This window comes from Cardiocondyla obscurior, linkage group LG10 (assembly GCF_019399895.1).
Source record: "Cardiocondyla obscurior isolate alpha-2009 linkage group LG10, Cobs3.1, whole genome shotgun sequence".
Lineage (NCBI taxonomy): Eukaryota > Metazoa > Arthropoda > Insecta > Hymenoptera > Formicidae > Cardiocondyla > Cardiocondyla obscurior.
Window position 1 is genome coordinate 7,079,553 of NC_091873.1, and position 22,264 is coordinate 7,101,816.

Below are 22,264 nucleotides of genomic sequence, written 5' to 3' on the forward strand. Positions count from 1 at the left end.
GCGGCGGGAGAGAGACGGCGAGAAATGAGAAAAAAAGACAGGGGGATGGTTTGAGCGCCAAGAGGTGTAGAGTGAAGTCGCGTGGGCGCGATTTTCTATATAAGCGCCGTTCACCAGGAGTGGTGGCACCTGTCCGTCCACGACGGTCGGATCGCCACCGCCTGTCCGCCTCACTCGCTCGGTTCCCTTCCCCTCCCTCTCCCCCTTCCCCGCGCACACACAACGTCGGGATCACCCCCCCGTCGTCGTCGTGAGGATGTTCACCATGTTCTCCGGCAAGATGAAGATCGAGATCTGCGAGGCGCGAAAGCTACGCGCTACCGATAAGCAGAGGAAATTTTGGAAGGAGAAAGAGGAGCCCACGCTCGATCCGTACGTGCAGCTTGACGTCGACGAGCTTCACTTGGCGCGCACGACCACCAAGCTCAAGACCTCGGACCCGGTGTGGAATGAGAGCTTCATCCACGAAGTGCAGCAGGCGGTCTTCCTCGGTCTCACCATCTTCCATGACGCGGTGCTGCCGCCGGACTACTTCATTGCCAATTGCAACATCCCGTTCACGGAGCTCGTGAAAAATCTGTACGAGGGAATCAACGATTTTTGGGTGAGTTCCACCGATCTTTTTACCCGAGCTTGAATCGCGCGTGCCCGCCGTTGATTTCAATGTACACGTCCCTCGCGTGCCGCACGCGTTGCATGTTGATAGAAAGTGACAGGTTGTGTTGCCGTCGGTGCAGCTTGATTTGGTTCTTGTCCTTTCCTTCCCGGGTTACATTGTACGAGGAACATGTTCTGGACAGAAGCGAGAAGCACACTATGGCCAAGTAAACAAACGATATCCAAAAAAACAGTGTCAAGCACGATGTATGCCTTTCTGTATGATTTTTCACTGTTTTCCAGCTCGTATGATGTACACTGCCCGATTTGTTACACAGAGCACTTTGTGAAGCTGTCAGAGGAATCTGGCTGCTTTGATAAGTCAGCTACGTGATGCCTGTCGAACGTACATTATAGATAAACCACTACTCCTATACTTAAATAAAGAAGGACCAATAAGTAAGGTAAACTCTTGCCTGTGAATAGAGAATAAACTAACTTTAAAAAAAAAAATTTCTAAGTCCTAAGAGGTACGAAAAAAAATATCATTATTCGAGAGACAATAGAATAGTTGTATAATAACAATAGTTTATTAAGCTATTATACTTCAATATTGATTTATTTATAGAAAACAACAGTTTGTTACACATCAACTTTAAAAAATTGCATTTTTTTTTATTTAACACTCGTTGATGCTGTTCTAATATTTTTAATGTACAATGCTGTTTCTAATGTTGGCCAGTAAACTGCTGCACTTGAGCTAGCTACACGTAGAGAAACATGATGCAACAACATCATTGCTATGGTAACAGTTGTCTCATCGTGTTTCTCTTGTAGGTAACCCAAGCGCTCATAGCTCAACGCGCGATATTGGGTGCTTTTCATTTAGTGACACAAGTCATGTTTTGTCTGCGCCGTTGTTCACTGAATGTTGAAAGCTGACGAGCTGATGCGTCGACTTGTGTCACTAAAAAGGAAAGAACACTGTTCATATATGCTTAACACTGAGGAAAAAAAAGAATACAAAACATCAATTGGAAGCACATGTTACTTGATTTATTTTGTATGAGGACAAAAGGAGTTATTAACAACTTTACTATGGATTTGCTTTATTTATTGGTTCTTCTTTTATCTTAAATGTATATAAAACATACATCTGAATATTTTATTTCTTTGTATTTTTAATGATGCTATATAATATTTTTATAATATAAAAAGAAACTGCTTGTTGAAATGTAGTGTCTTTAACGTCTCTATTTATGAACTAAGATCTTAATGAAGTGGTTTAATGAATTGTTGCTTCGAGATTTCATAATTATTGATGTTTCTTTAAATGGGGCTATGTGACTTTTCTTATACACTTTGATAGTTCGGTTCATTTAAGTTATTCAGGTTAACAGAAAATTAATAATTTAAGATATTTTATCGCGAGATATTTTTTGACATTAAATGTAAAATGCCAGATATTCATTTTTCAATAACTTCTTAAATATTTCTGTAGAATTATGAACAATAAATGTTTAAAAAACATAATTAACTTTAAAAATAAAACATGTAATTGCATATAATAATATCTAATTAAATATCGGAAGTTCGTAAATTTATAAAATAATAATTTGCAGTTTTAAATGTAACTAATTGACAAATAAAAATTGTTACAGGTTGAACTAGAGCCTCATGGAAGGTTGCGACTAAAAATAGCCATGTGGAATGCGCCAAGTAAGAAAAATCTCAATACTTGATAAGTGTATATATAAACTAATATCCCGATTTAATATTTTAGTTCGGCAACCAAGTTTCTATGGGGAGTATAGTGGTGGGGAGCATAGTCGTGCTAAAGGCAAGAAAGATCGGCTTGAGTTTAAGGAGAAAAAACAGCCTTTGAATCGTCGAAGAGCGATGCGACGAAGGATTCATCAGGTCAATGGACACAAATTCATGGCTACCTTTCTGAGGCAACCAACGTTTTGTTCGCACTGTCGTGATTTTATTTGGTACGTATCGGCCACGCATATATTACGCTTTACATCGCTTAAGGTCTTACGTACTAAATACTTTTCTATGCTATCATTGGATAGCCAAGTGTTTTATCTCGAAATATTTGGACAACAGGAGCATGTCTGATGTATATTTTATTCCCGATTACATTTGCAAATATGTCCGTCAAAATTTGGCTGATAGTGCACATTGAATTAATCGATTGGAAATTTGCAAAATAAAAAATTTGTAAGATTTGCATGCATTGGGTACTTTCTCTTATTATTTATATTAGTATCGCCAAGGAAATAAAAGAGATATTTATTGGCTAGTGTGTAATTAATAATGATTTGCATTTGAAACTTATTACAAGTAATTATTTTAACTCGGGAGACTCGGGATGCAGATTAGAAATAGCAAGCTTGGTATTGCTACAATTAGGGTATAATCTAAGTGCTATTTAAAATCAATTTGTCTGTTATAGTCCTTTGTTGCATTGTATTCCGTATGTAAGAAAATCATTCTTTTGTTTTTCCTATTTTTACGTATTTTATTATTAATTTGTGCAGTATATTTTAAATAATTTTATTTTTAAGATTTAGAAATAATTTTCATTAAGTTTCTCTTTATTTTTTACTACTGGTAATTTTAAAATTTACGTATTGCATTTATACATATATAAAAATTTATTAAATTTCGAACACTGCAATATTAAAAAATTAATAAAAATGAGTACATGAAATAAGAAACTTTCCATGACCTTGTCATTAATTCTGGATTACTAAAAATAACACTTTCAATGCAAAATAGCCAAAATCTTTGATATTGCAATTTTTTTTGTGTGTGTTTTAATTACAAATTAAAAATTTTAAGTCTAATAAAGATACATACACTATTTTCTTTGACGATAAAGCCCTATATATGTATTATTTTTAATTTGGTTGCTATATAATTGGCCACACATTTTAACTAAAACAATTTTTTTTCGTATTAATTCCAAAAATTTTTGCACTAAATAGGAAAATACGTTTAATAAAAAAAAATTTATTCAACAAAGGGTTAAACAGATTGCATGCTTGGGTTTTATAAGAGCACGTGCTTTATATAATCTGCTCAATCCATTTCAAGATAATTAGGTGTTGGAGCATTTGCATAAAATACTATTTTAATGGGTAATATTAAAAAAAAAAAATATATATATATATTTTTAACGTTGGAAATTAAATACTGACTTAGATCTGTGAAGTGATTTGATCAATTGTTCTCATCGCGCAAATCCTTAATTATCTAAAAATCAAGGAGTCTAGCATAGACGATGACTAAGCATGATTGAAGAAGGCAAACGTATGTGTCTTAGGAGGGATTATGAGGATACGATGTGACGTGTTTTGTCTGTTATATTTCAGGGGCTTTGGCAAGCAGGGCTATCAGTGTCAAGGTGAGAAGACACATACACTGTTATTAACAGATTATAGTTATGTATCAGCTTGCCGCACCCTTACGTATGAATGTGTGTGTGTAGTTACGAATGTGAACGTACGATTAATTTTAACGATGAAAAGAAATCACGATTCTTAATTGATTTAATTTACTGTTTTCGTCGCTTCGTTAATACCACGCGGGCGCGAGCCATACGCACCTTACCACCGTCGCATTAATTCATGCACTCTCTGTTTACCGCAACTAATACACATGATTGCTTTGGGATTAATTTGCTTTACGATATAATATTTTTATACTTATGGCTCCAAGCATGTAAGGATCTTACAATTAGTTCTTAACACAATGGCTAAGTTCCTCGTTTTTTTTTTTATTTGCTTTCATATAATTCAAACTTGAAGCTGAAATAGTCTTTAAGTTTATTGCACGTTGCCCTTTGATTTGCGATTCTAAAGACGCCATTTCAGAACTCGGTGGCATTTTTGGTATCAAAACTTCTGCCAATTTTGTATCGAACATATTGTTAAGTAAATCACAATTTAATTTCCGCTTATGATATTACTTTAAATCATTTTCGGATGCGTCTTATCACGCATGCAATTAGCTTTGGACGTGCTGTACTTGATGTTTCTTGAAAAATAAGAATTTTTATAAAGAAATATTTCACGTATTACTGTTTCAGTATGCACGTGCGTAGTTCACAAAAGATGTCACATGTTAGTGATAACCAAATGTCCAGGAATGAAAGATGAGGTATGTTTAATTATTACCTTTACAAAGGTATAACAGAAATATTTTAAGCTATTTAAACATTGTTATCGTCAAGATTACTCGGTGTATTTTTAAATATGTTACCGATGTATATATAATTATATTGTCAATTTTAATTTTACTTTACTAAGTTTTATCGTATTGTTTTCTAAATTTGTGATTTTTAAATTAATTATTTAGGGTAGCGCAGCTGGAGGAGTAGCGCAAGCGACTCAAGGCACAGAAATAGCACGCTTCAATATAGATGTTCCCCATCGCTTTGCTCTTCATAATTATAAAAGATTTACATTTTGTGACCATTGTGGATCCTTGCTATACGGTTTGTTCAAGCAGGGCTTACAATGCGAAGGTAATACAGTTATTTAAATTTATGAGAAAAAACTTTATTAAAAAAAACTTATTTTCTTTTTATGCAGCTTGTAACATGAATGTTCATAAACGATGTCAAAAGAATGTTCCAAACAGTTGCGGTATCAATACTAAAGCTATGAGTGAAATTTTAAAGACGATTAATTTCTGCGCAAACAAGCAATCAAGAGCTCCGAAAATTAGGGTGTCTTCACGTCCTGAAACACCTACAATAGCAGAAAAGGAAGAAGACGATGACAAAAGTTTTAAAAAAGATAAAAAAGGGATGAAAAAGGGGCAAAAGAAAGGACAAAAGACGATAAAAGAATCCAAAGATGATTCAAGAAAACAGTCGAAAAGACTATCAGATGATTTGGCAGAAGAAGGTGACGAACTTGCGGAAGAACAGACCGACGAAATGGGCACGGATAGTTCACAGGCGAGTCAAAGAGACACGCCAGCTTATGCCAAAGATGATGGAACTAACAGCAGCGGTTTAAAAAGATTTGGTTTAGACGACTTTAATTTTATTAAGGTTCTCGGTAAAGGTAGTTTCGGCAAAGTAATGTTAGTGGAGCTAAAGTCTAATCCCGATGAGATTTACGCCGTGAAAATCTTGAAGAAGAGTGTCATCATTCAAGACGACGACGTGGACTGCACAATGACGGAAAAGAGGATTTTAACCCTCGCGGCGAAACATCCTTTTCTTACAGCCATCCACAGTTGTTTCCAAACGCCTGACCGACTCTTCTTCGTTATGGAATATGTAAAAGGAGGTAAGAATTATGTCAGAATACATTATCTATATAAATAATTTATTTAAAATTTTTAATCTCCGTAAGTTCTTTACCGGTCTCTTTGAAATTTTGACGCAACGTCGTATATACCTATTATATAGATGTCACAATATATATTTTCTGTTTATTTTAATACTGCATTTTTATTATTTAATTTATTTCAGGTGATCTAATGTTCCATATCCAGAAGGCTCGAAAGTTCGACGAACCTAGGGCACGTTTCTATGCGGCAGAAGTGATACTCGCGCTTCAATTTCTACATAATAATCACATTATATACCGTGATTTGAAACTGGACAACATACTGCTGGATGCAGAAGGACATTGTAAATTGGCGGATTTTGGAATGTGTAAGGAGGGTATAATCGAGGGAGAGACGACAACATCGACGTTTTGTGGCACGCCGGACTATATAGCTCCCGAGATACTCCAAGAATTGCCGTATGGTGCTAGTGTTGATTGGTGGGCTCTCGGTGTTTTGTTGTACGAAATGGTGGCTGGACAACCACCCTTTGAGGCCGAAAACGAGGACGATTTATTCGAATCGATATTACGGGACGACTTAGTGTTTCCTGGGTGGGTTTCTCCAGAAGCAGAATCTGTTTTAAAAGCCTTTATGACCAAGAATCCTGCCAAGCGATTAGGTTGTGTTGCAGCCGACGGTGGCGAAAATGCCATAAGGGTCCAGCCATTTTTCAAATATCTAGATTGGGAAGCTCTCGAAGCACGTAAAATAAAACCTCCAATCAGACCTAAAATTGTGAGTTTTATTCGTTATTATAGTGATTGATAAGTGATCAATTATGTAACGCAAGTGTTGTCGGTAATTTTCAGAAAAATGAAAAAGATGCCTTGAACTTTGATACGGAATTCACGAAGGAAGATCCTGTGTTAACGCCGGAGAGTGCAGACAAATTGAGCGATATCAATCAAGAAGAGTTTCGTGGTTTCTCCATAGTAAATAAGAACTTCAATCCATTCAGGTATACTACGCAATAAGAGATGAGTTTTAGTTTAAAAAATTTCGGTTTTATTGTAACATTATCCTTCTCGTTTAATGCATTGTTTCGTTTAACATTTGCTCTGCTTGTGATCGTTAAATAGGCGTATTTAAATTGCTTGAGATCTCTGATTTGAAAATAATTTTATCTGCTGCAATCGAAACCTTTTTGATTAATCAAGACGTATTGATGGCAATTAAAAATACTAAGAGTTCAAAATTAATTAAAAAAAAAAAAATTACAGACCAAATACGAAGATACGATATATATAAATCAAGCGATTGTTATTTCATATTTTAAAAAACCGAATTCTTTTTATAAATCAATGATGATCGCTTGAATAGAATTTAATAGTCTTCAATTAAAATATATGAAGGCATATTGATCTGCATCCCTTCTCTCTCTTTCTCTCTCGCTCTCTCTTACTCTCATTTCTCTTTATATAATGTCTGTGTCTATATATGTATAAAAAATAATTTTATTACATACATACTATTGGATGTTATACATAATAGACCATAGTGTATAAATGAATAATAGGTATATATAAAAAGCAAGGCAAGCAATACTGCTACTATGAAGCCTAATCATAATAGAAGATTGAAACAATGATTAAAAAAAAAAAAATGTAGTGATGAAATATGATGCGCTCGTTTCTAATCAAAATATCTAAAGGTATACAATATAAATATATTAATAATGGTAACTTATTATGTACATAAAATTAAATATTATAGATAATAGACGGTAATATACATATATAAATGTAAGATAAGCACATGTATAAAGCAAAGTACCAACAATATTGCTGTAAAGCCTAAACCAAACGAAATAAGTGATTGAAACAATTATTTATAAAAAATTAAAAAATAGAACGAGTGCGACGAAACGATGATATACCTGTTTTTAATCAAAATATGTGAAGATATATATCCATATAATTATAATAGTATTGATAATTGGATATTATACGTATACAGAGTGTCTCACCCCATACGTTGAAGTTCTTACGGGTAGATAGGTCTTTTAGAGACCTACCTACCCGTAAGAGCTTCGACACATGGGGCGAGACACCTTGTATAATAAACGATATAATGTATAAATGAAGGCTGAATACGCGAAGGGACGGGCACGGGCAATATTACTGCTACGAAGCCTAACCAAAATGAAATAAGAGATGGACCGAAACATAGAAATAAAAACGTAGAAAGTCATAAGATTAACTGTGTGTGATAAAAACGATATACCGAGGAGAGAGAAGAGCGAATATGTTTTAATATTCTAATTCCGTGACTTGCCTTGAAGAAAAGCAGCACAAAACTTAACAAATTGATGCAGAAAAAAATTATATTCCAATCAGCAGATTTATTGCAATAATACTACACATTTATTTTTAAGCCTTCTAATTTAAAAAAATAATTATCTTTTATTTTTTTTCTGTAGTTGATCTATGTATAGTATACATATTAATGTATGTATACTATACATATATATGTATGGCATTTGCGGCGGCGGCGGCGGCGGCTAGCGTACGTAATTTCCCCCTCTACCGGCCGCCGATTACGAGGAGTAGTAGTAGTAGAGCGCGTTCCTTTCCCCTCAGTCTTCGGTGACCGGTGCTCCATGAAACATCTACGCGCACGCTTCATGTGAGATTCGACACACATCACGCCAAGATTACGTACGCTAGCCGCCGTCGCAGCATCACAAACGCCATACCCGACGGTGAGTGTACGTGTTACAATATAGTTTATTTTAACAAAGCGTGAATTAAGCGAGAAGGATAATTAATTTAATTTAAAACTGCGAAAAATTGACGTCGTGCGCGGATATATTATAAATTATTTGCATTTGTAATTCTCACGGCATTACTGTACGTATGTAATCTTGCTCGCGAAGTATATGTTAATAACGGCAAGCGCATCTAAGCGATGTCGATGCTTAGATGGGCCTGCCTGCCTTTTGCTCGATCTAGGATCTTGATTGACCAAGACTTTCTGATATATTTTTTTTTTTCTTTTTTTTTTTCAAACAAATTGTTATTTATTGTAACAATTCGTTTCGAAAGGACGTGTCGTAAAGTCATAGACCGTGAATCTGTTTAAAGACACCTACTTAGAGACGTGTTTGGCTTTGGAGCAGGTAAATGAAGAGAAGCGAGGGACATAACATATTCAAACTTTAATGTATGTTTCTAGATAACAGTGATTGCTAGAGAAACGTAATGAGTATGGAAAAGAAAAAAGTCTTTAGACTTAATGATTACGAAACGTGAGCAAAAATCGATAGCAATATTAAGAGCGTGCGTTATATTGGATACTTTTCGGCGCGGGTGTCCGTCTTCTAATAACGAGAGAAAAAAAAAAGAAAAAGAAAAAAAGAAAAACCGGATGCAGCATGCCTCGGTGTATTGTCGTAATCGACGACGGCAAGTACGACTCGACGTCATGATATCGCCATTGTATAAACGTAAATTTTTATGTCCTTCGCAGATCTTAGGCCTGCAAAATAAGAGAGCGCAAGCAGGACTGTAAGGAGCACTTACCTTTGTTTCCCGGACACCCGGATCCTCACGAATAAACCAACGCGCCTTTCGAGCTTGTACGAGAATGGGAATTCTTTGCGCCTTCGAAATAAGGAGGGTGATGTGAGGGAAGGGCGCCCGAGACATATTCGTACATTGTGCGTCTCACTGTCGTTGCTAACGCGTTTGACCAGCAAAATTGTAACGTTCTAAGCGCCCAGGGGTATTAACTTCCGACGGAGACTGTCAATACTTTTCTTCTCTATATACTTCCATGTGTACCTCTCGCCACCCTGCGCCGTAGCGTTTCTACGAATCGGACACACGGGGAATTACTATGTACGTCGACTCCGCGCTACGACGACCTCGTCGGCCCGCTGATCGTGAACCAATTACGGCCGTTAATTGCACGTCTCCTTATATTTATCGGCGTTTTTTCTTGTCCCCTGTAATTCACCTATCTACTTCGGTCCGTCGACGCGACAGAGAACTATCTCGATGTAAAAATATCTGACAAAGACACAAGACGATCGATAGCTCGCATCTCTTCATATTCTTAGCATCGTTGAACATAATTTTTGAATCTATATTCGCTAAAAAAAAAAAAAGAGAGAGAGAGAGAAAGAAAAAAATACTATTTATGAAGTTTCGTCGACGTGCGTGCATTCTTCTTCGGCCCGTCGACACGATAGAAATTCTATCTCGTTGTAAAAAGTACCTGATGAAGGCGCAAGACGACCGTTAGCTCGCGTCTCTTCGTATTCTGGGTGTCATCAAACATGATTATTGTGCTCATACTTTTTCACCGAGTCCACGAAGCTTTATCGACATCTTTCTTTCGGTCCACCAACGCGATAGAGGACTATCCCGACGTAAAAGTACCTGATAAACGCGCGAGATGACCAAGTTCATTCACGTCCCTTCGTATTCTTTAACATCACCGAACGTGATTGTCGAACTCATTCTCTTAGCATGCCTTTAAAGCTTCGTCGACGCACGTGTATGTACTATGAATCTAGTCAGAGAAGATTTGCGATAACGGATCTGATTTGAGGATTCGTGCGGTCGAGTCAAAGTCTAGAGAGAAGAGAGCGAGAGAAACGGGTTAGTTTGGCCTACGCTTTAAGAGAAAAAAAAAACAAAAAACATAAAAAAAAAAAAAAAAAAAAAACATAAAGCATTAAAGACGGTCTTGTACGTTATTTCGAAAGAAAATTACAGTTATATCGTATATTTATATTGTTATGTCTAAGATTACAATATACGTGCATTAAATCGGCAAAAAGCAGCGTGGAAGATCGTGCAGTGCGACTTCTCCTGTTAGATTTATATCGAGTGTTATCGGATGTCTATTTCGGCGTATCGGTCCTCTCGTTTCTAATAACGATGTACCTATGTATGTACGTCTTCATATACACGTGTACACGTACATACATATTTATTATCGCGATCATATGCTCGTGTCGCGTTACCTCGACGATCGCCGAACGGATCTACGAAGAAAAAAAAAAGAAAAATGAAAAAAAAGAGGAAAAAACCAATTGCCGTCCTTAGCACATCGATTCGACAAAATCGACTCCGACGTAACGTCAAAATTCCTTTCGGATCTCAGTACATCTTGTGATAAGCTCTCTCTCGAGAACACCCGAACCGAATTGTTGTTGTCCGTTCGAGCGACGCGGTGATTTCTGCAAGCCAAGTAAGGTGGTATTCTAACTTCTCGTCTTCGACGGTCATCGAGGACCGCGGGAAACGGGTGCGTTAGTTTAATTGCCTGCTTTTTTTTTTTTTAATTTTTTTGTTAAGTTAATCGCTCGCGACGGCATCACACTCTTCCATTTATTTTATTTATTTATATATATATATATGTATATTTTTTTTTCTTCTTTTCTTTTCTTTCGCGAGTGTAAGATACGGAATGTTTTTAGTTTAGAAGATATTTCCAAAGTCGCGTGAATTTTTATTCAGAGATTTTTATCGAAACGTTACTTGTACGATTAAATCGACGCCCCTCCAATTCCATATTTATAACTTTCCTGTTATGATAGGTCAGATTACTTACCGATTTGTACTCCTTTTGTATAGAGCCGGCTTCGTTTAATTAACGGTTGCGTTACACGCTCCGTCGACGTTGGCGCGATCGTTAATTGAAATGTCAAATTTCGTCGTTAAGATTTTTACATTAAGGCGGAATTTATCGTCTTAAAGTAATGCTTAATTTTTTTTTTTTTTGTAGTTTCCTTTTTCTTTTTTACAATTGACGCAATTTGTACTTGCGAGGGAGAACTATTGTCGTCGGGGAGCACGCTATTTGGCTCGATATCGACAGGTTTTTATCTCGACGATAGTGCTCCGACAACTCGACTCCCCCGATCTGCGAGTATTCGCCGTGAGATTTTTGTAATGACTAGTCACTCGTTTAATGCACAAAGAACATGGCCTGCTGTTACGCAGGCCATCGCTATTTTCCTGCATCGTCTACCGGGCACCTGCGTCATATTCTATTTAGAACCAAAGCGACACAGAACTTATATTACGTTTGTTAGAGACAAACGTCATGTAACCCGAGTGAAAGATTGAGGGCAGGTGCAGTGCGTAGATTTGATGCCATTGCAATGCAATGGATTTGATTTTAATGTCAGTTAATGTAATATTGTTGTATGTATATATAAGTGTATGATTGTAAGATATATATATTCATATATATACATACATATATATATGTATATATATATATATATATATAAATGGTAATATTGTTGTACGTAATTTAAATAGCGTATTAACAAAAGAATGATATAAATCGTAACGCAAGAAAAATGCTAAACGAGAAAGAATTAATATTGTTGCAATATAGAGATTAGGTGAGCCGTTGGAAACGCAAGTGGATCAAGTCCAATTTCGAAAAGATTCAAGTCACAGCGAGAGTCACTTTGACGCACTGGACTTTGTAACTTTCATAATTGAAATAGGCGACGTATATTTTCTGTAATCGTTTCTTCATATTAATCGCGTGGCATTTTCTTTTTGTCTTTCACTTTATTGTTACGGCGCAGTGACTTCGATCTCGAGATTGGTGTCGTGTAACTTGATCTATTTATATTTTCAGCGTTTCGAATGTATAGGATCTCGTGACTACCGACGATAGTACCTTTCTAAGATATAAGAATATATATATACATATGTATGTATATATGTTACAATTGCATTGTAGAATAATATCCTTTTTGTTTCTTCAGACCTGCATTAAAATCCTAATGTTGCGTTTTAATTAAACGCTCTTGATATTAGTCGAGATGCGAGAGACAAGTAAGAATTAATGAACCGCCGAGCACGTGTGAATCTTGGATTTTATTCCGGGTCTGAAAAATAAGAAGATTGCGTGCAATGTGGAGCTCTGTATATCGTCTTATGCCTGTGTGTGATGCACGATGTTGGAAAAAAAGAAAATTAATCTAAAGAGAGATAAAAAGAAATATTTCGAGAGACTCTGTAAATAATCAACATTAATAATCAGCATCAGCTTCGCTTTGATGAACGTCAAGCAGTTACTCTCATCGCTGTCGATAGGCGCCGTGTACTTTGTAATAACGTAAGTTGTTGAAAAGACTCGCCCGATTAGCATGCGGAGATGAGAGTGGCTGTTTACGAGTGTGACTGGCAAATGGCGTTCGAAAGTTTCAAGACGTGCGGGCTGCGACTTCGCCTGTGACAAAAAGGAACGAATGCCTCTCTGTGGCATTTATTTTACCTATTCTTTAGATTTGTTATTTAATATAAAGAGATTTAAATTATTACGTTGTTATTCGCATACACACGCACACGCATACACGATATCGTCGAAGGTTTGTGAACTGAAAATGCAAAACGCGACGTAAATGCCAATATTTTTTTTCCCTCGTAAGTCCTCTTTTTTTTTTTATGTTCGCTTGGAGGATAACGAGAGAAAGGGAGAATTTTTTTTTATTTTGTAATCCGCGGATGTGCATTTTACATTAATTGTATCTGATAATTAAGAATTGAAAAAGAAGTAATTTTTATAATTTTATAATTGTTTTACTCAATTTAACAATCGTGTGGAATTTTTCTTCGACCTTTTAGAAAGTATATCCTTTGGCACTTACGTAATTTTGCATTTTCAATTTATCATTAAAACTAGATTTATTGTAGTTAAAAAAGATCTGACTATTTTTGTGTCTATGTATTACTCAGTATAGCTTAAGCACATGAACGTACCTTGCGATAATTGACTTTCTTAATATCTACATGCAAATTTCCTCTGATAACAGACGGAAGGATAAGAAAAGATAAAGAGGAGGAATGGAGTGAGAGAAACAAAGGAAATAACCGTCCGTAATAATCGAAAATATAGAAACGTGATCGGTTGAACTCGAGGGAAGTCCTGAAGGAAATGGCAGCACCTTAAAAATCCAATGATTGTTAATTAACTTTAAATTACATACTGCCATTTCTTTTTCCGTCAGTATCTCGGTCCAACCGGCTCACACTTCCACGTACCATCGCTAATTTTATCGTTGACTTTATATAGAGCGGAATATAAAATATATGTTACGTTGTTTGTCGTTACCGTTAAACGGCTTTACACATTGTGAAAATTCTTGCGTAAGATGTAGATTACCGCGAATTGCTTCTTATTAAGATCACGTAATATGCTTTGCCCTCTCGTCCCGAATCTATCTTCTACGTGCATATGAATCGCGCCGTGTTTCACTGTTACGTTTGTTCTCCTTCAGAAATTTAATCGGCACTATTTACGCCAAACTCATCGAAAGAGAAAAAATTTGAAAACGCGACACATCGGGCGACCATTATGTACAAAATGTTAATTAATTTTTCTTTAATACTTTATTGAACACTTGGATATAAATTAATCGTGTCTCTAGCACGGTGATATATAGCTGAGAGTTTAATCGAGTATCGCATTGAAGATTATTCGCGCAACGCCAAATAATATATACGATCTCGCGCAAGAATTTAACTTACGCTCGGCTTTATCAGCTTACACCCGAGCATATTATTTCGCGCGGATAACTTGCGTGATCCGGTTTGCGTAATTTTAAAATAGTGTTTGTTATTTTTGTACAGCGTTGTTATATTTGGGAATGCATCGCTCGATAGTGCAGGGCCTCTAAATGACGAATCGCGCATACAGACGAACGCATAATTAATCCTTAAGAGGGAAAACCAAATAGAATCAAAAGAACGGAAACTCTCTGTCCGCCTCTTCGCGCGTAATTGTCGAAGCGGTCGGGAGATTTTCAGAGCGAAGCAGTTCTGCGTTCGTTTGTATATTCGTATATATTTATATATATATTTCTGGCGTTTACTGCGTTTGAAATTGTGCTGATTCAGTAAATTTACTCAAGCCTATCTCGTCGCAATAGACACTGGTACGTGGATCTATGTGCGTGCGTGTGCGAATGCGCGTGTGGAGATTGATGGTGCGTACGAGGAGCGGTTCCTTTCCACGACTTCTCTTTAAATTGTGATAGAGAATAAGCGCGCGTGCAAAATCGGCCGTCCGTTCTCGGAGATCTCATTAATTAATTTTTTAATTAATCGGTTAATTGTTTTTTTCGGAGGAAAACAAAAATAGGGAAAAAATTTTGCCAACACGTCACGTGCGTGTGTGTATCCGTAGGCGTGTGTGTGATAATTGTTTTTAATTTTCTTTCTTCTTCTTCTTCTTTTGCGACGACGGGAGAAAAGTCATTACTCTCATATCGTGTATCCTGTTAACGCAAGACCGTTGCCAAAAAAAAAAAAAAATAAGGCCCGTTCTGCACCTGCGCCCTAGATAGATGTTATTAGCGAACGTTAACGCGAACGAGCATTATTTATTTCTTGTATTTATATCTCGTCAGCTGTAGAAAATATTAACGTATAGTTTTATGAACTTTTCATTATCTGGTGCTGAAGGCCGATGCATTTCCTCCGATGCGAATCAAACACGAGCATTCCTATCGATGAAGCTTCGCGTGATATCGTAACGCTTCCGTTAAAATCTCACGTGGAACTTTAGCAACATTCTTATATAGCATACTTTCACAAATACAGATACAAGTCGGAGAGAATATGCGGCCACTCATTTGTAACACACGCACACGTACACGCACACCCCCTCACACACATACACACATATCCACGTTACACAACAGACACAGAACACGCAAGATAATTTTGCATATTAAATTTACATAACGTCACGGATTGGCGACCGAAGGATTAACAATCCACGCATCGTAAAGTTATTTTTGTATATTATTTTATTCCGCGAATCTCAGTGAAGAGGCTGTAAGTAGTTTGCGGCACAATTTTGCGGCGCACGGCCGTTTTTTTTTTCTTTTTTTTTCCCGCTTTGAAAAAGAAAAAAAGAAAAAAAAAATAGAGCACAAGTGAGGAAGAAATCTGAGATACCTGAGGACTGAGTCGCGTGAACTTGATGCTTTTGATGTTTTCCGATATAGGAAGAGAGGCATAATAAGGCTAATGTTAGAGAGACCCGGTGCACGAGATACTTGTTTTTTCTGTAGCACACGTTTTCCCTGCTCCATTCATCGTAGACGCAGTACTGCAATCTGTCAAATTACACCTGGAAACGAAAAAGAAAAAAAAAAAAAAGAAAAAGAGAAAAAAAATTGCTTGCTTCTAGTGCGTACGCCGTCCTTCTCTCTATGTATCCGTAAAGAATCTCAGCAATTTAATTGCAAAGTGCCAAAAACAGAAGAAACAAAAAAAGTTAAAAGTGGCGGGGCAGGAAGGATGCTGGCGAACACACACGGTTTGTGTCGTCGCATGCAAAATATGCACGCATACACACACACTTCTGTACAAATTTTCTTAGAGGCAGAGATGGTTAATTAAACATAGCAGACGCGAGGATAAAATTATATTAACATATCAATATAATTAATATAGTATATAGTATATGTCCGCGTATGCGTGCGTGCGTGCGAGCATGTGTGTATGTGTGTGTATATGCGTGCGTGCTGTGCATATGTGTACGTATACACGTGTGTATGTGTGTCCATATTATGTATAAATATAATATATATACATTAGGCTGTCAAATGTTCGCTCGGCTTTTTTAACGTAACAAACTATAGGCGGAAAAAACCAAACGGACTTATTTGCCAACCCAATATCTATATATATTAATGTATTCATACATGCACAGACATACAATATGTATTTTATATAATTGAGATATATACGAATTACGTCACAATCGATCATCGCGTTCCACGTAGAAAGGTCCATTTTATTCCGACGTGAATCAGTATATAAAACGAGCATACGCATTCAATGGGAGAAAATAAAGAGAAGGTGCGAAAATAATATGTTGAATGGACAAGAACGGCGGGGAGGAAAAAAAAAAAGTCACAATGAACGATACAAATTGAAAAAGAAAGTATTGAGATTTGCATAAATGCATTTGTTTGCCATCATTGTTCGGCTCTTAATACTTAAGAGACAGACCGTTACGATGCTATCCACCTTAATGGTTGTCGATATTCAGATAGATGATTATTTGTCGTCATAATCGATCATCATCATTGTTACTATTCCATTACACGCCAACTAGTGTTATCGTTATTGTCATTTTTATTATCAAAGTTTTATTATTGTGGCGATTATTTAATGTAAAAAGATATAAAAAGAAAAAAAAAATAATGTATGCGGGTGCACAAAAAAAAAAGAAAAAAAAAAGAAAAAAAAATATGATTGCCTCTGTCTTTGCTGTCTCGATTTGGTTTCCTCGGTGCCGTGGTCACGAAGTTGGTCACAATGTAGGATTAGATGAAAACAAAGAGATGCGTATATATCTTATATTTCTCTTTATTAAATACGTGAATCTAGTAAAGAGAAATATGACATATGTATTGGCATCCGAGTTAAACTGTCGCTCGTGTCGCACAAATAATTACACGGGCAATTGCCTGAAAGAATATTTGTCTGGTTGTTATTTGTCTGATTGTTATTTGTCTGATTGTTGTCTAAAGTGTCTCAAATATAAAGCAAAGGCAAGAATAACCGTATCCTCGTTCAATTCGCCTATACGCGATATCCTCCATTAATTTCATGTATTAATTTGCAAATAAATTAATTTGCATGGGAAAGTAAGTTGCGTTTAAAACAATTTCTACGACTGAACACCTTCCCGGTATATTCTTGCACTTATATAAAAAAAAAAAAAAAGAAATGAGACCATAAAAGAAATAGATCTTGTTAAACAAATTTTTTTTTCTTTGCTATTCTTTTTTTATCTTTAATTAAACAAGAATTACAACCCAAAAATTGCGATAATTATTATTGCCCCTCAAATAATAATTAAAACTTTTTAACTATTAACATAAATAATTAAAAATTAATATTAACTTTATATTAAATTATAAGAAACTTACTGCTTTTTTATCTCTAAGTTTTTAACAATATTAAATTGTCATTCAAATTATTATTTTAAATAATTCAGCTTGTTACCGATAGCTTGTTACTTGATTCTTGTTTAATAGAATTTAATATATAATATTCAAAATATGTTGTATTAAATGTGTGTGTATATATATAACACGTACATTGTATATATTTTCTATATGTATAATACATATAAGTATTATATAAAATAGAAAAAAAAAATTTTTTTCTATTATATATATATATTCATGGATTATTTATTAAGACAATAGATTATATATATATAGATTTATTTATTCATTGATATATATATATAATACGTATGTATATTTTTTATATAATACGTAGGCGCAAATGTTCCTTGCACTTACAGCAATGGCGTTACGCTGATTTTTTTTTTTTTTTTATTAATTGTGCAATCATTTTTAAAACGCGCAACGATCTCATACCTGTCTATATATAGTTATATATTTATACACACACAGCATCATTGTGTGTATATATATGCATATGTATATGTATACATATATATATATCATTATAACATCATCAACCAATAACTTATACTTCGCTTGAAGCTACATGTGTGATCGCAGGCGCCATCACTTAAATAACATACATGCATGCGCGCATCGCTCTTATAATTAATCACGCTTTCACATACACACTGGCGCGCAAACACGCAAACGCAACATTCAAAACGCAACGCGACATTCCAAAACATATCCAAAGGATATCTGAAACGTTAAGCTGTACTTATGAGATTTAATTTTTCAAGTGTTCGAACAGAAATCATAAGGTGAACATTAGAAAAAATGTTTGATAAGACTTAAGATCTTCTCTTCTTTTTGAACAGATATTTTCAGATGTTCTTTAAATACTTTTAGACTTTTACACTGCCTAAGTGTTAAAAAAAAATAATAAATTACTTGCAGAATAATTTATTATTTTTTTTTGTCAGGCTTTTACGTCGCTTAAGTGTTCGAGAAATAAATTGTCCGCAGACGTCCCTCAGATGTCTCTTGAAATTCGCGTTCCCGCAAGCATCATATATACCGTATAACATGAAACGTAGTCTCACTCGATTTAAACGGCTCTCGAAGACTAAAGACTTCCGAAGTGGATCACAGTCTGTCTCTGCACACGTCGAGGTTCCGCCAAACTTTCCAGTGGAAACGGTAACTAACAAAACAACCATCTCCGTCGCGTTTGTATCGCGACAAAACTGCTTCTCTACGACGTTCCTGAGAAGATTCGGAAATATTTGCGTTTTTACAAAATCCAACGAGTTTCTGAAAAAAGAATCTTTAAATTACATACATAAAAAAAAACCTATTAAAATCATGACTAAAAACCTATTAAAATTAAATATATAATAAATTAAACCTATTCTAATACAAAATATTAAACTAGAGATCGTTCTTATTTTTTTTCAATGAATTCTTATTTCTTGAACGTATATAATTAAATGTAAAATTATGTATAGTATGTGTTCCGCGAATATTGCATGTGAAATGAATAAGATCGCTCATCCTTATGTTAATGAGGATTGCATTCTGACAAGAAATTGAACACTAAAAAATACTTGCGCGGGCCTTATTACAATAAACGTTCCTCATATATATTTACATACGAGCGAATTTCGCGTCTCTAGAATTAAAATTAAATGAACTAACTAAATTCGACTGGACGAATCTTAATATATTTTTTTTAAACGCGTTAATCGCGCGAAATATACAATAGATACGTTTTCTTATACTGTTTTTATTTCCTAATTTAATTAATAAATTTTATGAAAAAAAAAGTAATGATATCAGTAGGATTGTCTAGCGAATAAAGACCAGACAATTTATTTATGTCTGTTGCACAACCAATTTATCATTCGAGATTTACACGTTAAGAGTATGTAAAAAAAGAAGAATAATCAATTTATATAAATATTAAAATTAACGCTAAATTAATGTTTCTTTAAAAATTATTAGAAAAATTTATATTCGATCCCGCATATTAAACGAATAAATTTTAAATACTGGATTCGCGATTGTAGTGAACTGTTTGTCGACGACGCGTGATTGTTTTTTATATAATTTATGCAAAAGACACATCGTGTTAAATATATTATTACAAACATTAATAAATCAGTTTAGGAAACGATCTTCTGGCGAATATACCTCAGGACTTCGAGTCTCAGAAAGTACAACGACGATCGAAAAGTTTTAAGATATATCAATTTCTCAAAATGCATACGTTTTAACAAAGTATTTCTTCTCACACGTGAATCATTTTCATTAAATAATTTGCAGATTGGATTCATTATTGCGAATCTGAAATATTGATAACGGTAATTAGAAAATAATTGGCTATTATTGTATCGTCGTATCTCAAACATGACTGTGCTCACAGGAATTAATATAAATATTAACAGGTAATGCTCAGTCAAACGTTAACTCACGCTGGGAAGATTGCGTTTGTGCCTTTCTTGGTCGCTTCGTAGATAAATTGCGCAGCTTCTTAACCGCTCTCTTCAGTTGATATTAACTGATATGCCGGAGGGATAAAACACTATCGATCGGAATTAACCATGTACGGAATAATAGCTCTCGCGTCCATATTTCGTGCTGCAAAAATTCTTTATCAAAAAACGTGTCGGCGGTCGCTCGTAAAAAAGGCAACAATGATAACGGTCACAATAGAAATGGAAAAGTCGGCAACTTTCCCTATGCGGTTAATAACTCTTCTAATGGCAGTTATTTATCACTCGTCTCCTTAAATCGGCTATAATTCGCGAAGGCTATAATCTAGTCTTTGACGTTTTCTCTCAAGACCTAATAAGCTAATCCAATAAATAGTGGAAGAAATAAGTATCCCTAAGCTCTAGTGCCATCTTTGCCCGACAATTTAACGTCGTGTCGATAGGCCTGGCCGAAAAAAAAGCACAATAAATTTAAAACTTTATCCCGTATATTCGTATTCCTATCTAACATCGTATTCATTGCTAAATGCGGCCTCTATAAATAAGATAAAATCCTGAACGGGATTAAAAGACGATGAAGATTGGATTGTCTTTCGAGTATATCTGTAACGTCTCTTAGACACTACATCATCTGAAATTAATAAGGGAGGTTTATATTGAAAATCGGACAGTCGCATTTAGCATTAAATACGTGACGCGTTTAATACAAATCGTTTTTATCGCCACAACCTGATGCTAAAACGTTCTACGTCTCATAATATCGAAGTGAATTGCTAAAATAGTTACATAGAGGAAACGCTTTATCGCGATGGACGATAAAAGCGCGGTTCGCAAATTTAAAGTAGCACGTATATGCATATTTCTTATAAAATAGAGACCGTCGCTACGGGGCGTCGAATGCGTATCTCCAATTTATGGCACTTGATAATGGAACGTGCGGTAGCCAACAATAAAACCTCGATAAATAGTAGATTAAAAAACAAAATTTCGCGTTTAATATCTGCGTATTACCTCGCCATTCTAACTAGCTTGCGATTGTATTACCGGAGCACCTCTATGTAACATCGAAGCGGGTCGAGACTTTCGCCCACCGGCCGCGGACGTCGGCAAGTTCGAAGGTGGTTGCTGAAACTGTTGCTGCTGCTGCTGCTGTTGAGCAGCCAACTGTTGAGCCATTGTCGAGTCCCGTCTCGGTATTTCGGGCGGTGATTGAAGCACTTCCATATATTCGCGAATTAAATTCGCTATCTGATGAGCCTGTAAAGTAAAACGATAACGTTTATTACATAAAAAAAAAAGGTTTAGAAATTTTTTATATTTAACGTTTCGAGTATTACCTGCGACGTAGTGAGGATAACTTTACTCTGCTTCTTATCGGTACCAGTAATAATCATAAAGCAATTAACGGCAGGCGTATAACTTAAAATACTGCTGTATTCGTAAGTACATAATGCATTTCTGGAACGATGTTCTAAAAGATGTAGTCCCTGCTGGTCGACAGCTAACCAGAGAACACGAGGCCAGTTCGAAGTAAACGATTGCATCACGTCAAAGATCGTTGCGCGATGTAATGGCCACGACTGAATTAGATTTAAGAAAGCCTTTTTTGTCTCTGGTGGCGTCATTCCACGCAGGGATTGATGGTGCTGGCGTACACCATCCACGCACAGGCACGGTACTAGTCTCGATGACAGGCAGTGACTCGCTATTGTTCGATAATCCTGCTCTGATAATGGTTCCTGACAATCACCCAATTCTAATTGCGCTTGCAAAGCGGTCAGCATCATCTGCAAATGGCATTAGTTTAATTTTTACGACGAAATTACGAGAAATATATGTAAAAAATAAAAGAAAAAAAAATTTAATTAAAAAGCGCAACATAATATTAAAAAATTAGAAA

General features: G+C 35.7%; 2 protein-coding genes across 7 annotated transcripts in view; one reads left to right on the forward strand and one right to left on the reverse strand.

Moving 5' to 3' along the window:
- Nucleotides 1-72: 72 nt before the first annotated feature.
- Pkc98e (Protein kinase C) lies at nt 73-15,248 on the forward strand. Of its 5 annotated transcripts, XR_011546264.1 has the most exons (11): nt 73-604; nt 2,259-2,316; nt 2,381-2,591; nt 3,981-4,012; nt 4,697-4,767; nt 4,966-5,134; nt 5,202-5,909; nt 6,095-6,690; nt 6,765-6,913; nt 8,375-8,656; nt 9,424-15,248. XR_011546264.1 is itself a non-coding variant. In XM_070662323.1 (10 exons), exons 1-10 carry the CDS (start codon nt 257-259, stop codon nt 9,428-9,430), a joined length of 2,349 nt encoding a protein of 782 aa, XP_070518424.1. In that variant the 5' UTR covers nt 73-256; the 3' UTR covers nt 9,431-15,248. The 5 variants fall into 5 exon arrangements, 4 of the variants coding, with proteins under 4 accessions (XP_070518424.1, XP_070518425.1, XP_070518422.1 ...); XM_070662323.1 differs by lacking the exon at nt 8,375-8,656; XM_070662324.1 differs by lacking the exons at nt 8,375-8,656; nt 9,424-15,248 and adding an exon at nt 9,130-9,317.
- Nucleotides 15,249-17,860: 2,612 nt separating this feature from the next.
- Nucleotides 17,861-22,264, reverse strand: part of Myo81f (Myosin 81F) — a 28,084-nt gene continuing 23,680 nt past the window's right edge. For both annotated transcript variants that reach the window (XM_070662308.1, XM_070662307.1), the window contains 2 exons: nt 21,702-22,151; nt 17,861-21,621 (listed from right to left, as the gene is read on the reverse strand). In XM_070662308.1, the coding sequence (XP_070518409.1) occupies nt 21,385-21,621; nt 21,702-22,151 (687 nt within the window). In that variant the 3' untranslated portion in view covers nt 17,861-21,384. The remainder of the gene's footprint in view (nt 21,622-21,701; nt 22,152-22,264) is intronic.

Bases quoted from the DNA above. Each gene is read 5' to 3' on its own strand.
- Pkc98e (XM_070662321.1), top strand. From the start codon at position 257: ATGTTCACCATGTTCTCCGGCAAGATGAAGATCGAGATCTGCGAGGCG. The intron at 2,317-2,380 runs GTAAGAAAAATC...TTAATATTTTAG, and splicing joins AGCCATGTGGAATGCGCCAA to TTCGGCAACCAAGTTTCTAT. The intron at 5,910-6,094 runs GTAAGAATTATG...AATTTATTTCAG, and splicing joins TATGGAATATGTAAAAGGAG to GTGATCTAATGTTCCATATC.